Source organism: Equus asinus, chromosome 1 (genome assembly GCF_041296235.1).
Source record: "Equus asinus isolate D_3611 breed Donkey chromosome 1, EquAss-T2T_v2, whole genome shotgun sequence".
Classification (NCBI taxonomy): Eukaryota; Metazoa; Chordata; class Mammalia; order Perissodactyla; family Equidae; genus Equus; species Equus asinus.
This window is the reverse complement of record NC_091790.1, coordinates 151,374,716-151,394,182: the sequence shown is the minus strand read 5'-3', so window position 1 is coordinate 151,394,182 and position 19,467 is coordinate 151,374,716. Positions and strand designations below refer to the sequence as shown.

The 19,467-nt window shown below is 37.9% G+C and overlaps 1 protein-coding gene across 1 annotated transcript; it reads left to right on the top strand.

Moving 5' to 3' along the window:
- Positions 1-5,764: 5,764 nt before the first annotated feature.
- POLR1F (RNA polymerase I subunit F) lies at positions 5,765-17,389 on the top strand. The gene is made up of 4 exons (XM_014830616.3): positions 5,765-6,877; positions 12,004-12,145; positions 15,146-15,354; positions 16,634-17,389. The coding sequence occupies exons 1-4, from the start codon at positions 6,579-6,581 to the stop codon at positions 17,037-17,039; spliced, it is 1,056 nt and encodes a 351-aa protein (XP_014686102.3). The 5' UTR covers positions 5,765-6,578; the 3' UTR covers positions 17,040-17,389.
- Positions 17,390-19,467: the final 2,078 nt, after the last annotated feature.

Genomic DNA, 19,467 nt, shown 5'->3' with positions numbered 1-19,467 from the left:
GATGCAAATAATTACATAGAGAGAGATGAAAATACAATGATTACTTATGCTTTTTGCTCTTGTTGTTACCCTCATAAGCTCTTAATGTGATTTACAAATAATCCGTTCATTAAAACTGTGTGAAAACTGTATTTATACATTATGAGCAAGAAGAAATGTTGCCTATAGACTGCAGAAGTTGAATAAACACTGCCTTCTCATGGAAACTGTTAGTTTATATGTTCTTTGAGAAATTCTGAATTAATAAAAAATTTCAGATAGTAAGATAACTGAGGCAAAGTAGTGTTTAGGATAAAATTATCACTCACATAGATAAGCAATTTTTGTATAGCTTTTTTTTTTCCTGAGGAAGATTCACCCTGAGCTAACATCTGTGCTAATCTTCCTCTATTTTGCATGTGGGTCATCACCACAGCATGGCCACCGATGAGTGGTGTAGGTTCATGTCCCAGAATGGAACCCATGCTGCCTAAGCAGAGGGCACCAAAATTAACCACTAGGCCTGCCTTCTCTTATTTACAAATGAAAATGTGGCCGGAGGATACTTACTGTTAATTTAAAATGCTCGTTCCTCTTATTTCAGTGACAGGAGAATTGCAGGAGGATTTGGTTATACCTAGGAGAGAATGGAACATACACATACATACAAATAAGAATAACACATGGTTTATAGATAATTGTTTTCCTTCCTGAAGATTGCTCTATACTTCTCAGAAATAATAATATTTTGACTTAGTTTTAATTTGTTTCATTAGTTATGTTACAATTTCAAAACTTACATTAATGCTATCACTTTCAGTTTAATCTAAAGGGGAACATAAACTGAAAATCTTCATTCAGTATACGAAATGTGTAGAAATTAAGTAACGGTTCAGCTTTCCGAGTCTACATAAATTGTGTGCTACTTTATGTTCATTATTTAGCAAACTTTACTGTGTTTGAACCCTAAATTAAAGGAAAGAAATAATCAAATACACTGTTAATTATCACTGCATTTACATCAGTTATATTGGAATAAAAATTATCAATTTAGAACCCCTTTCTTGTATTTCAAGTCTCTTTAGAGACGCTAGTTCTCAAACATTCCTGGGTAAAATTACCTGGGGTTCTTGGTAAAACAGATTGCTGGGCTCCATCCCCAGAGTTCTGATTCAGTAAGCTTGCGGGGGGGGGGGGGGGGGGGCCTGAAGGTGCATTTCTAACCACTTCCCAGGTGATGCTCAGGTTGCTAGTCCAGGGACCTGACTTTGAGGACCACCAATAAAATATCACCTTATTAAAGCAGTGGGATCTTAACTAATAGACAGATACATTTGAGTCATCTCATTTCTACATATTTTCAGCAACACCTTAGCTTGAAAAATGTAAAATCTATTCAATAAAATGTAATTTAATGTGCTCTATTATTTTTTTTCCACATTGTAAGCATGGTGTACATCTGTTAGTTCAACAATCCAATAAGGAAGTAACAGGGACTTTCAGAGTCAAAAACTGACCCTAAGTCCTCTTATGAAGAAGGAATGTAGGCAAAACCAAGCCATCAATAAACAGTTACTTTGGTGTTTTATCATTCTTACAGTCTATTGGACAAAGGGAAACATTACAAATTTAAAGCTCATGTTTGCCATCTGCTGACATATTTGCAAATTACAAGTGGTCTGCATCAACCAATAGCTGGTTGATGTATACTGTGTTCGGATTTGTTTGGTTTTTGCTTCTTCATTTCCAAAACCCATCATGCAAATTTTAAACATGTATTTTCCCTAGAAGCACTGTACTTCACAATTTGTTGAACTACTAAAAGAAACTAAACACATTCATTTTAAGCAACTAGTTTGTATTGAAGCTATTTTAATTCTGCCGACTGACAAATGAAACTGCAAATTTGTATCTCAGTGTACATACTTCATATCTACAGTGAATTTTATCAATAAAATACTTTAAGAAGATACGATATTGAAGTCTTTCATTATTTTAAATTGAATCAAATGTTTATGTATATTGATTGCTTATAATGGCAGTACATTGAAGAGGAGCTGAAATTAATCCTGTTAATAACTCCAAAACGAAGCAAAAAAATCATTCCCAGAGACAGAACTAAAGCATTCTCCACTTTTATTCATGCTTTTATGCAAATTTTCCTAAGTCCAGGGCTCTACCTCACTATTCATTCAAAAAGGTCGTATGTTCCTGCTCTCAAGTTCAGCTTTACAGAATTAATCAGGCTGAATCAAGCATATTGTAACTGAAGTGTCAATCACGGACTCAAAAAAGGATATATTACTGAGTATTTAATTAATATAGGCCAGTCACCGTGCTTAGTATTGTATGATCATTGTTTCATTTAATCGTCACAACTTCATATCATCATATCTCTACACTACAGACTAGGAGGTTGAAGTTTAAAAAGACTAGGCAAGATGTCCAAGGTGACAGAGCCGAGACTGACACCCAGATGACCTGATTCTAGCACCTGGCTCCTACTAGCCACGCCATATTGTCCGAATTATTTTCCGCAAGACTATCAGCAGTCACACTTTGGCCAAAACCAGTACTTCTTTGACATCTTCCCAAGCCTGTTAAAATGGTAGTATTTTCCAGTTTGGTCTGATTCCAACTTTAACATTTTTTAGACAAAGGCTAAATAAAATAAGCCACCCATTTTCCTGACTCTTACAATTTCTTCCTTTATCAGCTTTGGTCATGTGACCAGCGTGAGCCTTGAAATAAGTCTAGCCTGGTTTAGATTCTTTGACTGATTAATAGCTATGTATCCTTGGGAAAGTCAGTCATTCTCTCACTCAAGAAATATGTGTTAGGCACTAGGTTTGTAGCTGTTAACAATACTGATAGGATTTCCACCATCATGGGTGTGATATTTTTTGATCTTCCCTAGAATCTAGTTTCCACATCTGTAAATATATATGATAATTATAATAAGTGCATAAAGATTCTGGTCGGTGATTTGTATAAAGCACTTACCACAGTGCCTGGTAGGTTTGTAATAAAGCTTAGCTATGATGATCTTAGTTGTTGTTGTGATATTGATGAAATCATCATTCATTCTACCAATTTGATAAAAATCAACCCATAAGGGCGATGAACTCTTCCTGTCAGTACTATTATTACTCTTTGTCCAGGGTGGGCATTTTTAGGGACTTTCAATGCACATCTAGTATATGATAGAAGTAGCCCCTGGTCCTCTCTTAGGCAAAAGACAAAATACTTGAGATGAGAACAATTTCATGCATTGGATTGCCATTGTGTAAGTTCCTGAGTCTAGGCAAGAGGTCATATGTATTTCCCTCTTTCTCTCAGAAACCTGCACAGCTGCCAGGAAAGGAAGACCACTCTAGCATGTTGAAAGATGAGACACATGGAGCCACATCTGATTGCAGATACAGGAGTGAGTCCAGCTGAGCCCAGCCCAAATTTGTACCGACAGAATTATGAGCTAAATTAATGGTTGTTATTTAAAGCCACTAAATTTGGGGATGGTTTGTTACACAGCAAAAGCCAACTGAGGCAATGGTGTTTTTACCTGGAATGCCTTTTACATGAAACTCTTTTACGTAAACCTTTTCACACAAACTTCCTAATTCCGTTTTTTTAATTAAAATCTATTCCAATAATATCAGCTTTCTTAAAAAAGAAAGAAATTTGCCTAATGTCACACATCTAGTAAGTGGTAGAGTCAGGATTCAGACTCAAACAATGTGACTTTAGCAACCCGGCTCTTCACCTTGTACTATATTAAACCACCTAAAAATAGCGGATTTCTGTTAACAACCAAAATCTCCAACAATAGTGATCCTTTTGTTGATTTTCTGACTTTTTTTAGCATAAAATAGTTTACACTCATTACAATAACACATGAAAATTTGCACAACTAAAAAAATACCATAAATCCACCCTCAAGAGATAACTAATACTCACATATGGTATTTATACATCTAGATTCTCTTCTAATCATAAAAGTGTACATATTTCCTATAAAAATCGGAGCATACGGCACAAATTACTTTGTAATTTATTTCAGCAAACCACCAATTATTGCATGGTTACATTGCTCCAGTGATACTCTGATTGTGAGGAATAGAAACACAGTAACAGAACACAGTGTATGTGCATGCGTGTTGGCAAGAGAGAGGACAAGGGTCCAAAAAAAAAAGAGAGTTGTGGGAACACTTTTCTCTCTTCCTTGGGGGTCAGTGGACATGGGGTCAAAGTCATTTCTAACCTTCTCTCTTCTCCTTGTAGAAAGGGGACTTTCTTAGTACCTACTTGCCTTTGGCTTGACAAGGACTTTTCACGAGACAGAGGCCACCACTGCCTGACTTTGTGGCACTTTGACCAAATTTTTAGAGAAAAAGACAATGGTGCAGTCCAGTTATAGGTCCTGATCAAATGAGCTTTGTGTATGTGTGTGGGATGGGAGACAGGTGGGAAGGATCTCACTGTACTTCTATTTTCTTCTTCCCTGGGTGGTGGGAGGAACAGGTTAATTTGGTACAGTAATTGCACAATGGTGAACACTTACAAGGAGGCTGAATCACCTTGTCACTCTTTCAAATCACACAGAGTGTGGAGAGAGGCTAACAATCAAGCCAGAACTTAGGAAACTAAAAGGTAGAAAATACTTTGCAAATCAAACAAGCAAATCTCTAAATTGCTTATGAACACAAAAAGGATGACAAAACCACTCCATATTTAAAATTTGTGGAAAATCATAACTGGGGTACCTGAATTCAGGTGAAGTTTTGTTTTGACTGATTTGTCCTCATGTCCAGCTTGTTTTACTAAATTGCTTTCTGACAAATTGTTTTTATTGAAATCATTTGCAGACAATCTCGATGCATCTTGACTGCAAGGAGAGGTTTTGATTGTTTTATTGCACAGATCTGTTGCAGGACTGTGCAATAACATCAAGGTAAGGCTGTTACATTTCCCGTGTATGGAATTTAATATGTTTATCATTGGACTTTGGGAGCAGTTTCATCCCATTATCCTCTCATGCTGAATTTGAAGTCAATTAATGAATACTAAAGAAAATGCTTTTTATTTATTTTATTTCAACCTCCTATCATCTCTGTAGTAGGCAGGGCAAGTATTATTTTACAAGTGGGAAAACAGGTTGAGAGAGGTTACAGGCTTTTTGCAGGTACCAAGTGAAGGCAGGAGTGTTTGTACTCACGCCACCACGTGCTATACGTTTCTCTTGTCACTTACGCAGTGCAGTCCATGTTATATGTTTATCTTTAGATCCTATTTCCTCACATAGACCGTGAGCTCTTTATTACCTGTTATTTCATTCATTCATTCAAGATGCATTGGGTTTTTTTTTTTTTTTTTGGAGCCATTTGGAGGTTGCACTGCTGAATGAGGCAGATATCGTGGTCCCTGCCTTACTGAGCTTGAAGTCTAGTCTAGGAACCCACAAACAAATAGGCAAGTAACATAAAATTAACATAAAAACAAGCTCTTGATGGTGGTAATTTACAAAGATGGACAACTACCTAACCCTTATGGGGGCAGAGGGGCAGCGCGGTAGTAAACTCTGCCCAGGAAGATAATGTAAAATCTGAGCTAAAATTTGACCCATAAGTAGAATTTTCTCATATAAGAGAAGCTACCGTATTCCCAAGTAGAAGGAACAGCAAAAGACTGAAGAGGAAGAGCGCGAGCTGAAAGTGGATCAATGAGCATGCGTCGTGGCTAGCGGATTCTTAAAGTGGGGAGTGCCCTCAGTGAAGCTGCTGGGGGAGGATCGTAAAATGGCCTTGTAATTTAAGAGCCATTTTGTATTAGAGTTTGAATTGTCCTGAGTAAAATGGGACGCCTATGTGAATCTTAAAACTGCGCAAGTCTTGGTCATATTTGTGTTTCAGAGAAGATCTGACTGCTCCTCCGCGTCCTCATGACCTGGCTTCCAGCGGCAATTTCTGCAGTTTTGGAAGTGAGGAAGGAGAGAAGTGTCCGAAGAGAGCGATGTTTCGGCTTTGGGCCCCACAGGCTTTGGGGCTGATTTGGTGTTTAGGGGTACAAGAGAGGTCCCGAGGATGACAGCTAGACTGCCATTTGTAAAGCGGTGGTACGATTTCCTGAATTAGTCATTACGGAATGAGAAGAGGAGCAGTACCAGAGAGACAGGAGGGGTTCGTTTTCAGACTTGAGGCATCCGGGCTGCTTTTCAGGATTGGATTCCCTGCAGAAAATATATTCCATAAATATTTTTTAACTTCTTATTGTGTTATCCAAGCTTGTAAAGTCTAGGAAACCACATTACTACTGGAAGTGATCAAAGTGTGATCCTCTATTAAATCTGCAGACTAAATCCTATCAGGACATTTACGAAAATACAGGCTTGCCCGCTCTTAAGAGACAGGTGGTGGTTGGCTTTCGAGCATGCTCAGTACGTGACCAAAGGCTCCGAGCTCCTGAGGTCGGCCAAGTGCGAAAAAAAGCGGTTGCCCGCTGCTGGTCAGAACTGGGTAGTGCAGCTCAAGGAGAGAAATTTCCTAGGGGCGTGGTAGCTGGTGAATGACGTAGAAACCGGGCGTCCGGAGAGATAGGTGGTTATGAGTGCGTCAGTGGCGCGCGCCGTGGGAAACCTGACAAGCCGCATGGCTGCCGGTTGTTCACAGGCTCCGCGGCCGAATGCGGCCTCTGAGGGGCCGGTGGTGGGCCCCGCCGGCGTCCTGCCTTGCCTAGAGCTGCCGACCTACGCTGCCGCGTGTGCGCTTTTGAATAGCCGCTACTCCTGTCTGGTGGCGGGGCCGCACCGAAGGCACATCGCATTGTCGCCGCGCTACCTTAACAGGAAACGCACCGGTATCCGAGAACAGCTCGACGCGGAGCTCCTGCGCTATTCCGAGAGGTATCAGCCTCTTAGCCTTTTGTTTTGCCGAGCGGACAACGCCAGAAGTAGCCTGCCGTCCATTCTTTTGGTCATGGGAGGGGACAGCGAGTGGACCCGCTGATGGCGCAGCAGAAAGGGGGCGATAGGGAAAAGTCGCACTGGCCACCGCGAGCTTAGCTCCGAGGCGTTATGGAGTCGCGATGCTCCCCGAAAGGCCACTACTTCCCTGGTCAAGATCTGTATAGGGACCCTTTCGTAGGCAAGAAAGAAAACTTAAAGGTGGCATGAATTGTGTCGGCGGACGGAGTGCGGAAGCTTGCTCCCGAACCGGGGTGTAGGGGTGGGAATAGACCAGGGGTCTGGAGACTCAGTAGGACCAGTTTCTCATTAGATGATGAAAGTTTGGAATGCAGTACTTCAGTAGATTCTCTCTCATTCTGTAGAAAATTGCGCATGAAGCCTTAGTACAATCGTTTATTTGTAAACCATAAAGGGCAGTTTTTGTTGTTTGTTTGGGCCCTGGTACTTTCCCTGGGTTCTCTTTTCTTGGATCTAATCAGGAATGAGAGAAATACAGTTAGTTTTCTTTTTAAGAGCAGTTTGTTTAGTCTAACTGGCCTGCCTATTGCTCTTGAGGGTGAAGAAAACCTGGTGTATTTAAACGAAGATATTCAAAAGTAACTTAAACTCTCAGAATTACAAGGGTGGAGGAGCAGGGGCCGATGCACCTTAATACTCCTCCAGATTACTTTAGCTCAAAGGTAAGGCTTCCAGAACTAGGGTGAGTGGAGTCCCTAGGGATTTGTTATTTCCCTTAAGAAATTTCATGACCCCCCCCCCCCCGAAAATTGCAGAAATTTCCTGTCAGTTTTTTTGGGCAAAGTATCCAAAGCTTTGACCGCTTTCTCAAGTGATTCTAAACCCTAGACAGGTTAAGAATTAAGCAAATCGAGTATACAGCTTCCTCCAAGCACCAACACACAGTTGTTATTTTGTATACCAGGGATTTGGGATATAAAAACAAAGAAAAAACAAGATCCCTGTTTCGAGGAACGTTAAGCTCTAGTAGAGATAAATCAGTGTAAGCTAAATAAATCCAATGAAGTGTTAAAATTTGACAAATCTAAAGTAAGTTATAGTATGAGAAGCAGTGTTGAATGGAATCCTAGGCCTTTTGAGAACAACTTGAGAGGAGGAGGGTTCTTTGAGATGGTAGCATTTCAGGCAAAAAGAGTGGCATAAACAAGTGGATGGTAGATGTGAAATAGAATGCTTTGACCAGAGAAGTGGAAGTACTGTGTAACTGGAGTAAGGTTTATGTCAAGGGAAAGATGTTGGGTGCAGGTGGAGAGGAGGGCAGTGGGTCAAAGATGGGGTAGGGGACAACAGAGAGGATAGCCATTTTGCTCTTCCCTTGCTACCTGTGCCAGTTTTTTGTTTGTGTGTTTTTGGCTTAAGCAGGGTTAGCACTTCATCCTCTCCATACCCTCCAACTTTGAAACTGGCATACTCTTAAGAGAGTAGTATATGTCCCTGATCTCTGAGACATAATCAGATTTGCAGTTTAAGAACCAGCACTTGGTAGCATTAGATAATGGTTTAAGGAGGGTGAGACAGTAGACACAGAGACCAGTTAAGAGAAATTTTCCAAGAGAAAGTAATTGGAAAATTGGAAGTAATTTTCCAAGAGAAAAGTGACTAGAGAGGATAGATTTGAAAGATTTAAGGATACACAAGGTGGTCATAAAATCTGAAAACATAGGCAACTGTTTGCTTTATTTTACTACTTTCTTTAACCAATTAAAACCTCCACTTGACAGCTAAGGGAAAGTTGCCCGAAGTGGCTCCAATAGGAACCCGTTACACCAGAGAGATGAGGAACTGATTGAATGATAATTTCTATAACTGAATTGGACACTGTGGCCATGTGGAGCAGGTTGCATTCTGAACAGCTCTGGACTCCCCAACCCCTATTACTTGTGAGGTGTGCTAAAGACTCTCGTTTATTCAGTGCAAATCAGGCACCACACATTGAACTATGCATTACTAATGAGGGACAAAACATTGAACGTAAAGAATTGTAATATTAATCAAACCATTTATCATGTATAGTTGTTCATGTTTCCAGACTTTGGGGCCGTCCTGTAGAATCAGGAGGACTGGCTTCTCTTTATTTAAGAAATGAGGAGAAGAGAGGTATTGAGAATGGCTCTCATTAGTCTAAGTTGTCTCAGCATATCCCCTGTTTGACAGACTGTGCACTTTTTTTCCCCCAGTGACAGAATTTTTTAAGAGATCCCATTTCGGGCCAGCCCTGTGGCCCAGTGGTTAAATTTGCACATTCTGCTTCGGCGGCCCGGGGTTTCACCGATTCGGATCTTGGGTGCAGACCTAGCACCACTCATCAAGCCATGCTGAGGCGGCGTCCCACATAGGAGAACTAGAAAGGCCTGCAACTAGATCATACAACTATGTACTGGGGGACTTTGGGGAGAAGGGGAAAAAAAGATTGGCAACAGATGTTAGCTCAGGGCCAATCTTTAAAAAAAAAAAAACAATCATTCTAAAAAAAACAGAGATCCCTTTTTTAAAATTTTTTTAATTGCAGTAACATTCAGTTATAACAAATATATAGCTTTCAGATGTACATCGTAATATATTTTGAATTCTGTGTAGATTACATCATGTTCACCATCCAAAAACTGATTATAGTCCATCCCCTCACATGTGAGCCTAATCACCCCTTTTGCCCTCCCCCGCCTTCCCCTGTGGTAACCACCAATCCAATCTTCATTGCTATGTGTGTATTTGTCCTTGTTTTTATCTTTTACTGATGAGTGAGATCACAAAGTATTTGACTTAGAGATCCCATTTTGATTTTGGAAAATCTGCTTAGAGAAAGTAAGTAGTTTTCTAAAATCACATTATAACTTCTAAGATGTACCTTTGAGAGGCCATTAAGAAAAAAAAAACTTATCCCTCTTGTATATGACAGCTCTTGAGTTGAAAGTGGCAAATATGTTCCCTCCCAGTAGTTCCAGAGAAGTCTTAAGTGTGCAATCTAAGCATCTCTTAAACTTGATTTAATTGTTCTCTGAAGATCTCAAGTGAGGCTACCACCCTGCTCTGAAACCTACTTAGGATGGTTTCAGAAAAACACAAGTGAAAGAGGAAAAGATATGTAGCGTTGAGGTGTCTGTCTTTGTATATCTGATGACTTTTAGTAAGTTTCATACTTTGAGTTGCTTTCCCAAAGTTTTGATGGATTTACACCAATCCTTTTGCACTTAGGCTCTATGGTCTCATTCCCTAGTCAGTAGTTCTGAACTTCTGAACCCCCAGAACCCAATACCTCCCTCTTATGAGAAATATTTAGCAGTACTACCTTTACTATCATGAAAACACTCTTTACTGTGCTGAAATGAAACTTAATATAAGCTACCTACACAATTGCAAAATAAGAAATCTGTATAGTGCTCTAATACCATACAGTAAAATATTTCAATATGATGATGCTCAAGTATGACTACCTGGGAAGACTGAAGTAGTTAGATGCCTCCCGTACCTATACCTAGAACCATTGCAAGTGTCAGTCCCCAGTGTGGATTGATGCAAGGGTTTTGAGTTGACAACAGATAACACACACAGTATCTCCATTGGTGAAATGCTTTTCTGAAATAATGAGTAATTCTTGGTAAAGTTCTACACAGAACAATCTACCCTTGCATTTAGGTATTAGCTACATTCCTGGAAATTTGTAAAACTGCAAAGATGACATTATATTGATTTTTTTTTTAAGTTAGATTCTATGCCCAGCTTTTTATAAATAGGTTTGTCCCCTCATTCAAAAGTCAGGTAAGACCAGGGATATTTGTTCATTGTATAGGACTGTCCTGTACATGACAGAATGTCTCCCATCCTTGGCCTTTGCCAGTGATTGTGACAACCATGATTAGTACCACAGATTCCAAAGTTCCTCGTAGGGGACAACAAATTTCCCCCCACTTGAGATTCTAATTGTTGATTAGGAGAAACAAATTCTTCATTTTATTTTTCTATCTAATATGGTAATTACCTTTTTTCCCCTTCCTTCTTGTTCACTAACTCTGTGTTTTCTGTGCCCCTAGTATTTTCTTAGTGATGGTATAGTTACTGCTTAGGAAAGCCACAAGCAGAAATTAACAAAGTAAAAGAGTACTTTCTGGACTAAGTCTCTGAATTTCTGGTTTTCCTAATTTGGTACTTATTAAAGTTCCTTTCCAGTGGCTCCTAGCTGTTTTACTTAACAACTCTTAGGAGTAAATTCTTTCTCTTATTCTTTGTGAATCATTCTAGAAATTTAATTGAGTTCAACAAAAATGTTTTCTGCTCCCCAGGCCCTTAGAGTTGTGTGTGGAATCCATGCATATATACCAACAGATTCAATAAAATGAGGTTAAGAACAGTGATCACAGTGTGCATGAAGTGCTGTAGGAGTAGAGGAGGAGTGATTTCAGCCTTTCCTGGGGGAGTCAGGGAAGTTTCCTGGAACAAGTAGGGGGTGTGGTAGTGAAGCCACCTGGTCTGCCTCCTTAGTAGTTGTAATTCCTTAAGAGGTTGGAAATGACATTTTGAAATAGTTGTTGCCCGCTAATTTTGACTGTGAAACGTGTAAACTAATCTAAAGCGTTAGAGTCAGTGCTCAATAACTGGTATAGTTGTATTTCTTAACATTTTCATTGACTAGCAACAGTTGTAGCTTGAGGATTTTTCTCCACTAAGTCATTGGCTTTAATATTCACGGGCTTCAGCTTCTCTTGCTGTATACCATCTAGTACAGAAACTCGGTAATGGTGGCTAATACCAAAATTGCCTTGATTCACTCATACAGAAATACACAGACATTTTTCTTGCCAACTCCTATTTTTTCTCTCATTCTAGCATGACTAGAATTCAAATGAGTAGCAAATAGGGAAGAAGGTCAACTTATTGCTCCTGCATAATAGGACATTTTGTCTCTGGGTACCTATCCTGAATAATCATTTTTAGTTTAGCCAATATTGGAACTCTTTGGTGAAATTGTACTACTGAAGTTGTTACAGGCTAATCATATGCTGTTGTGTTTTTTCTTTGGGTTTTTTGTTGTTGTTTTTTTTTTTTTACAGCCTTTTAGGTGTCCCCATTGCATATGATAACATCAAAGTGGTGGGTGAACTGGGAGATATTTATGATGATCAAGGCCACATTCATCTTAACATTGAAGCAGATTTTGTTATTTTCTGCCCTGAACCGGGGCAAAAGCTTATGGTATGTATGTCTTTTTTTCTAGCTTTCTTTGTGTAGTTATATAATTGTGTAATTCAGAAAATTTTAAGAGACTGTATACCTTGGGACTCAAATAGATTGCTATTGTGGGTAATTAAAAATTATTATTGTTATTATTTTTGCTGAGGAAGATTCGCCCTGAGCTAACATCCGTCACCAGTCTTCCTCCCTTTGCCTGAAGAAGATTCACCCTGAGCTAACATCTGTGCCAGTCTGCCTCTATTTTGTGTGTGGGTCGCCACCACAACTTGGCCACTGATGAGTGGTGTAGGTCCACACCTGGGAACCAAACCTGGGCCACTGAAGCGTAGTGTGCTGAACTTAACTGCTAGGCAGCCAGGCCACCCCCTAAAAATAATTTTAAAAGAGAAATTATTTTCCATCAGTTTAACCTAGATAAGTTTTTAAACTGCATCCTCCTCTCCATGCATGTACAGAGTATGTGTCCCATCTAATTTTTCTTTTCTTAGTATAGCACCAGAATCATCTTATGGGGTAAAAGATCAATTTTTGTAATTTCTCAATTATACACAAATAAAGGTTTTTTTTTATAAAGGATTCAAACAGTATAGCAGTATATAAAACAGGAGTTGCAAATTCAAAGGGTTGTGGGACCAGGCAGATAAAGAAAATGAATGAAGCTTGGGCATCAGGGAACCCATATTATACCATGGGAATGAAGGCCCTGCGGGGAAGGTCTTTCAGTTGAAAAGAAGCTAGAAATACAGAAGCTGATGTGAAGGCCACTGAAACGTATCCCTTTATCTTCTTCACTTCCTCCTCTCTTCTGCCAGAAGTTCTATGTGTATATATGTTTATATGTGCATATATATTTATATATTTATATTATGTGTGTATATATAGTTTTTCTTTAACTAAAAAAGAAAAATTTTTATAGGAATTGCTTAATCTAAAAGATAAGAACTGTTAACTAACCGTTGATACTGTTAATAAATCTGTAGGTTAGATTTCACTATAACAAAATCTACAAGACTTTTAAAAATTTTTTTAATTTTTCAGTGTCACTTAAACAGGTAGAAATAGTATCCTTGGCCTGTCAAACTGGGATCCTACAACCAGCCTCCATAATCTTAAGGTTGGCAGTAGATTTGTACTTAAAAATTCCCATATTTAACTGTCATCTGCTTTGGATAAATTATCATAAATGTAAACATGTACATGGAAATAACATTCAAATTTTACAGAAAGTATGAAAGGAAAAGTAAAATTATCCCTTTTACTCTATCCCCTACAACAAAATGCAGTCCTCAAATATATTTGACCCTTTAGTTTATTCCAATTTTTATTTATTTTTAGTAATAGGGCATGATTTACATGCATTGAAGTGTGTAAGATATAATTTATGTACAGTAAAATGCACAGAGCATAGTCTGCGGTTCAGTGACTTTTGACAAGTACATGTTACCATTCTGTCTCCTTAGAAATGAGCCTCATGCCCTTGCCTGGTCACTTCTCTCTATCCGAGGTGCAACCACTGTTCTGATTTCCTTTATCATAAATTAGGTTTGCTTGTTCTGTACTTGTATATTAATGGAATTTTTCATTATACACTGTTGTAAAATTTGGCCTCTTTTGTTCAGCATGTTTTTTGTTTTTGGTGAGGAAGATTGGCCCCTGAGCTAACATTCATTTATTGCCAATCTTCCTCTTTTTTTTTTCTCCTCAAACCCCCAGTACCTAGTTGTATATCCTAGTTGTAGGTCATTCTGGTTCTTCTATGTGGGATGCTGCCACAGCATGACCTTACGTGCAGTGTCTAGGTCCATGCCCAAGATCCAAGCCGGTGAACCTCAGGCTGCCGCAGTCTTTTAATGTTACTGATAGGCATATAGTAGTTTCTCATTATGGTTTTAATTTGCATTTCCCTCATGAACTCTTTTTCATGTGTTTCAATAATAAGGGCCTGTTAAAGTACTTTGCTCATTTTTAGTTGGCTTTTTGTATTGTTATTATTGAGGTGTAGTACTTTTTGTAGTCTTAATACAAATCCTTTTCAGATAAATGTACTGTGAATATTTCCTCTCAGTCTATGACGTGTCTCTTAACTTTTAATGTTATCATTTGATAAACAAACTTTTAATTTTGATGAGATCCAATTTATTGTACACTTTTATGGTTATTGCTTTCTGGATCCTATCTAAGAAACTTGCTTCCCTCTAGGTTGTGAAGATATTCTTCTTTAAGCTTCTAGAGTTTTTGTAGTTTTTGCTTTTCCATTTAGGTCTGTGATAAATCTTTAATTTTTTGTGTGTAGTGTGAGGTAGGCCCTGGAGAACCATTTTTTTGTCCATATAGCTATTCAGTTGTTCCGGACCCATATGTTGAAAAGACTTTTCTTTCCAGTGAATATTTTTTTAATTGATAAGACTTTATTTTTTACAGCAGTGTTAGCTTTATAGCAAAATCAAGTGGAAAGTAGTGTTCTCATATACCTTTCCTCACTTTCCCCCAACATACACACAAACACACTGTTCTCTTGTTACTGACATCATCTTGCGTTAGTGTGGTACATTTGTTACAATTATTGAGCCAATATCAATACATTGTTACTAAATAAAGTCTGTAGTTTATATTAGAGTGGACTCTTTGTGTTGTACCTTCTGTGGGTTTTGACAAATGTATAATGACGTGTATCCACTGTTACATTCTATAGAATAATTGGTCACTGCCCTAAAAATCCTCTGTTTGCCACCTATTCATCCCTCCTTCCCCTTAAAACCCCAGCAACCACTGATCTTTGTACTCTCCCCATAGTTTTGTGTTTTCCAGAAGGTCATATAAAACGATGTTTTAGTATAACATGGTAAGTTTTAATTGAGGTAAACTTTTTTCCATATCAAATTATACTGTTATTTTTAAGTTTTCTCTTTGAAGATTGGTTTGAAGCTCCTAAAGTGTGATCCACTTTTTTTCGTTGCATCTCTTCCTTATGTTATTCTCTTTTTTCCTTCTTCTTCCCAGGGTACAGTTAATAAAGTGTCTTCCAGCCACATTGGCTGTTTAGTACATGGGTGTTTCAACGCCTCCATCCCTAAACCTGAGCAGATGCCATCTGAGCAGTGGCAGACTCTGGAGATTAATGTGGGTGATGAACTAGAATTTGAAGTATTTCGTTTAGACTCAGATGCTGCTGGAGTATTCTGCATTCGGGGAAAACTGAATATCAGTAGGTCAGTTCCTAATCACTTTATTATCATTTTCATACTTAATCAGTTCTATTTAATTCTGAATTTAGAGAACATAAGCCCCTCTTTTTAAAAATTAATTTTTTTATTAGAATATTTATGCTTTCAAACCATAAAGTCAGTGTAAATAGGAATCTTAAGTGCTATGACAATGTATTAAATATTCTAAAGCTCTGTGTCTAACTAACCAGTGTGTGTTTTAATAACTCAATTTTGCCGACTATTTTCTAGTTTGTTAAGTTTTTAAAGAATTGATCCCTGAGCTTGAAACTACTAAAAGCTTAATCATATTGTATAACTATTAGTCTGCTTTTATTTTTATGCAGTTGAAACAAAAATAATTTGATTATTATCAGTTTGCCAGGTAGATAATTTCTATATTTTTCTGTATTGAAATTCTTATAAGAATTACTCTGATCTTGAGCTTGGTTCCACAGGAGCCAGGTTTAATGGGGAGAAGGAAAAAAACTTGGAATACTGCTGGTGTTAACAGTTTTTTCTAGATTCTGCCTTGATAAGTAACAAGAGTATGGGTTAATGTTCTAGAGCAGATAATAGAACTTTCTGTGATGATAGAAATGTGCTGTATTTGTGCAATACAGTAGCCTCACCATTCAGCACTTCAAATGTGACTAGCGCAATTTGAGGAACAGAATTTTTAAAGTTATCTCATTGAAATTCTTTAAATTTAAATAGTTATACGTGGCTAGGACTGTGCAGTTCTAGAGAGAGGGTTACTTCATTGATCTTTGTTTTTATTTTCGTGATATAAAATAATTCACAATTGTGAAGTAATACTGGTCAGCGTAGGCTAAGAATAGCAATGAACTATTATTTGAAACAAGGATTGAGAGTAGGTGGGAAACTCCATTACTTTAATCGATACCAGAAGTATATTTTCTCTCTATCAAGTGTCAGTGATATGGCTAATAAGCCTGGATACTGTGATCTTTAATGTTGAGTACCCAAATTTTTCTTAAACCAAAATTTAGAAGCCATGTTTTGATAAAATTTTCATGTCATTTTTATGTGTAAAAACAGTTTGGGAGAAGTACTTTGGAGACAAAAATTTTAACATTTCCAAGACATTTCGGTGGAGTGAGGGATAATAGGATAGAGTATTTGAAGTTTATGCCATAGTTATGTATCTTGTACTACTGCCATTATTTAGAAAAATCTTAGCATGTTGACATATTTTTCGTCTCATTTTATTCTTTTATTTTTGCTTATTGCTCTGTAAAATTTTTAAACTGTTAATCTATAGTTTACAAACCAAGTGCTCTGCAGTTTCTGAAGAAGTAACAGAAACGGGCATGGAAGAAGCTGTTGAAAAACCTCCAAAGAAGAAAAAGAAAAAGAAGAAAGACCCAGAGCCAGATGAGGTGGAAGGTGGTACCACAGAGTTAGCAGATTTTGCAGATGGCACCGTGAAAGACAAGACAGACCTGCAGATTAATAATGTGAATGGCCTCTGGGAAGAAGAGCCGAAGAAGAAGAAAAAGAAGAAAAAGCACCAGGAAGTTCAGGACCAGGACCCTGTTTTCCAAGGCAGTGACTCCAGTGGTTACCAGAGTGACCATAAAAAGAAAAAGAAGAAAAGAAAGCACAGTGAGGAGATTGAACTTAGCCCACTTTTGGAACACTCACCTAAAAAGAGAAGGAAGAAGTAATTTTCTTTAGTGTGTTTTTAAATGATTGATTTATATACAATAGATGAATAAGTGTTTGAATGATGTGAAATGCTTGTGTATTTCCATAGTTTGCAAAGCAGGAAACATTTGCTTAGGAATTGAGTTTTTGGTGCTAAAATTACAAAACTGATAATTAGGGAAATACCAATATTGTTAAAGTGCCATTTTATTGTACACAGAATAAAAAGGTAAGAGCTGCTCTCACCCTCAACTCTTGCATTCTTGCAGTTTTTACATTCTAAAAAAATTATTTCTACAATGTCAGGACCAACAAAAGGACTTTATAATACAGTATTGTTCATATCATTAAAGAATGAGTTTGAGCTTGAGTTTTTGGTTTGTTGTGTTTTTTATAATAGATTTTATCTTTAGTCATGATAGTACATGCCGTTTTACTTCACTTTTTTAAAAATTCAAAGCATTTACCAGTTTTAGATTTTCCTTTATCATGGCTACCGTCGTATTGCTGTCGTTTGACTTAGAATGTTTTGCCAAAGAGCTTCTGAAGTCTCCAGAGCTCTTGAGAACCCTGCCACTGCTCTGTGGTAAGAAGCAGTATTCAGTATTCTTTCTTCCAGGTGCATATGTGGTGGTGTTTTCTTATTTCTTTAAGTCTAAGAGGTTGATGGAGAGGGCTGCTCTCTTGTACTTGTTCATTTGTGCGTCAGCCATTCTGCTTTTCTTGTGTGTTGGAGAAAGAGTCGATGAGGACAGGATAATGTGATTACTTTTCAATAATTGGATTAGGCCACTAGAAGTTGTTCTGAAGAGAAAACAGCTGTTCACTGCTTTCAGTGAGAAAATGTGGACTGTGTCTTAACTAATTGAAAAACACTGAGTAATTAAATGACAAACTGGTTTGAGCTGATAATCACATGTCCTATTCATTCATTTCACATGTATTTGACCATCTACTATGTCTAACACATTTTACAAAGGTCCAGGGATGTAATGGCAAACAAGTTAGATGTATTTCCTTTGCTCATGGAATGTCATAGGAGAAACAGATACACACAGTATAAGGAAGAAAATCAGTAATTGTGGTAAGTGCTACCAAAAAAAGGAGATTGCCTACTCACTGTTAGTTGTATTAGCATCTGTAAATGGATGAATGGTTGAATTGAACTCCCCATGTCAGCCATTTTTGTTGCCATATATGTAGTATCAGACATAGACACATTGTTTAATTTTTTATCATGTATAAATTCTGCTAGTGGTATATGTTGATTGAAATCTTTTTATTTTATTGCAGTAACATTGGATTATAACATTATATAGCTTTCAGATGTACATCGTAATATATTTCGAATTCTGTGTAGATTACATCATGTTCACCACCCAAAAACTAATTATAGTCCATCCCCTCACATGTGAGCCTAATCACCCCTTTTGCCTTCCTCCCTCCCCCTTCCCCTGTGGTAAGCACCAGTCCAATCTCTGTTGCTATGTATTTGTTTGTTGTTGTTTTTCTACTTGTGAGTGAGATCATATGGTGTTTGACTTTCTCCCTCTGACTTGCTTCACTTAGCATAATACCCTCAAGGTCCATCCATGTTGTCACAAATGACTGGATTTCATCGTTTCTTATGGCTGAGGAGTAGTCCATTGTGTATGTATACCACGTGTTCTTTATCCATTCATCCCTTGATGGGCACCTAGGTTACTTTCGAGTTTTGGCTGTTGTGAATAATGCTGCAGTGAACATAGGGGTACATGTATCATTATGTATTTGTGTGTTGCAAGTTCTTTGAATAAATACCCGGCAGTGGGATAGCTACATTATATGGTAGATCTATTCTTAATTTTCTGAAGATACTTCATATAGCTTTCCATAGTGGCTGCACCAGTTTGCACTCCCACCAGCAATGTACCCGGGTTCCCTTCTCTCCACATCGTCTCCAACACTTGTTCTTTCCTGTCCTGTATAACCATTCTGACTGGAGTGAGGTGGTACCTCATTGTAGTTTTGATTTGCATTTCCCTGATAGCTAATGATGTTGAGCATCTTTTCATATGCCTGTTGACCACTGCATATCTTCTTTGGAGAAATCTCTGTTCAGATCTTTTGCCCTTCTTCTAATTGGTTTGTTGGTTTTTTATGTTGTTGAGATGATGAGTTCTTTGTATATTTTGGATATTAACCCTTTATCTCATATATGGTTGGCAAAAATCTTCTCCCAATTGTTAGGTTGTCTTTTTGTTTTGTTGATGGTTTCCTTTGCTGTATAGAAGCTTTTTAGTTTGATATAGTCCCATTTGTTCATTTTTTCTTTTGTCCCTTGCCCAGTCAGACATGGTACTTAAAAATATGCTGCTCAGACCGATGTCAAAAAGCATACTGCCTATGTTTTCTTCTATAAGTTTCATGGTTTCAGGTCTTACACTCAAGTCTTTAATCCATTCTGAG

Excerpts from the sequence above, each read along its gene's own strand:
- POLR1F (XM_014830616.3), top strand. The coding sequence starts at position 6,579 with ATGAGTGCGTCAGTGGCGCGCGCCGTGGGAAACCTGACAAGCCGCATG. Across the intron at positions 6,878-12,003 it reads CTCCTGCGCTATTCCGAGAG|CCTTTTAGGTGTCCCCATTG; the intron begins GTATCAGCCTCT and ends TTTTTTTTACAG. Across the intron at positions 15,355-16,633 it reads GGAAAACTGAATATCAGTAG|TTTACAAACCAAGTGCTCTG; the intron begins GTCAGTTCCTAA and ends GTTAATCTATAG.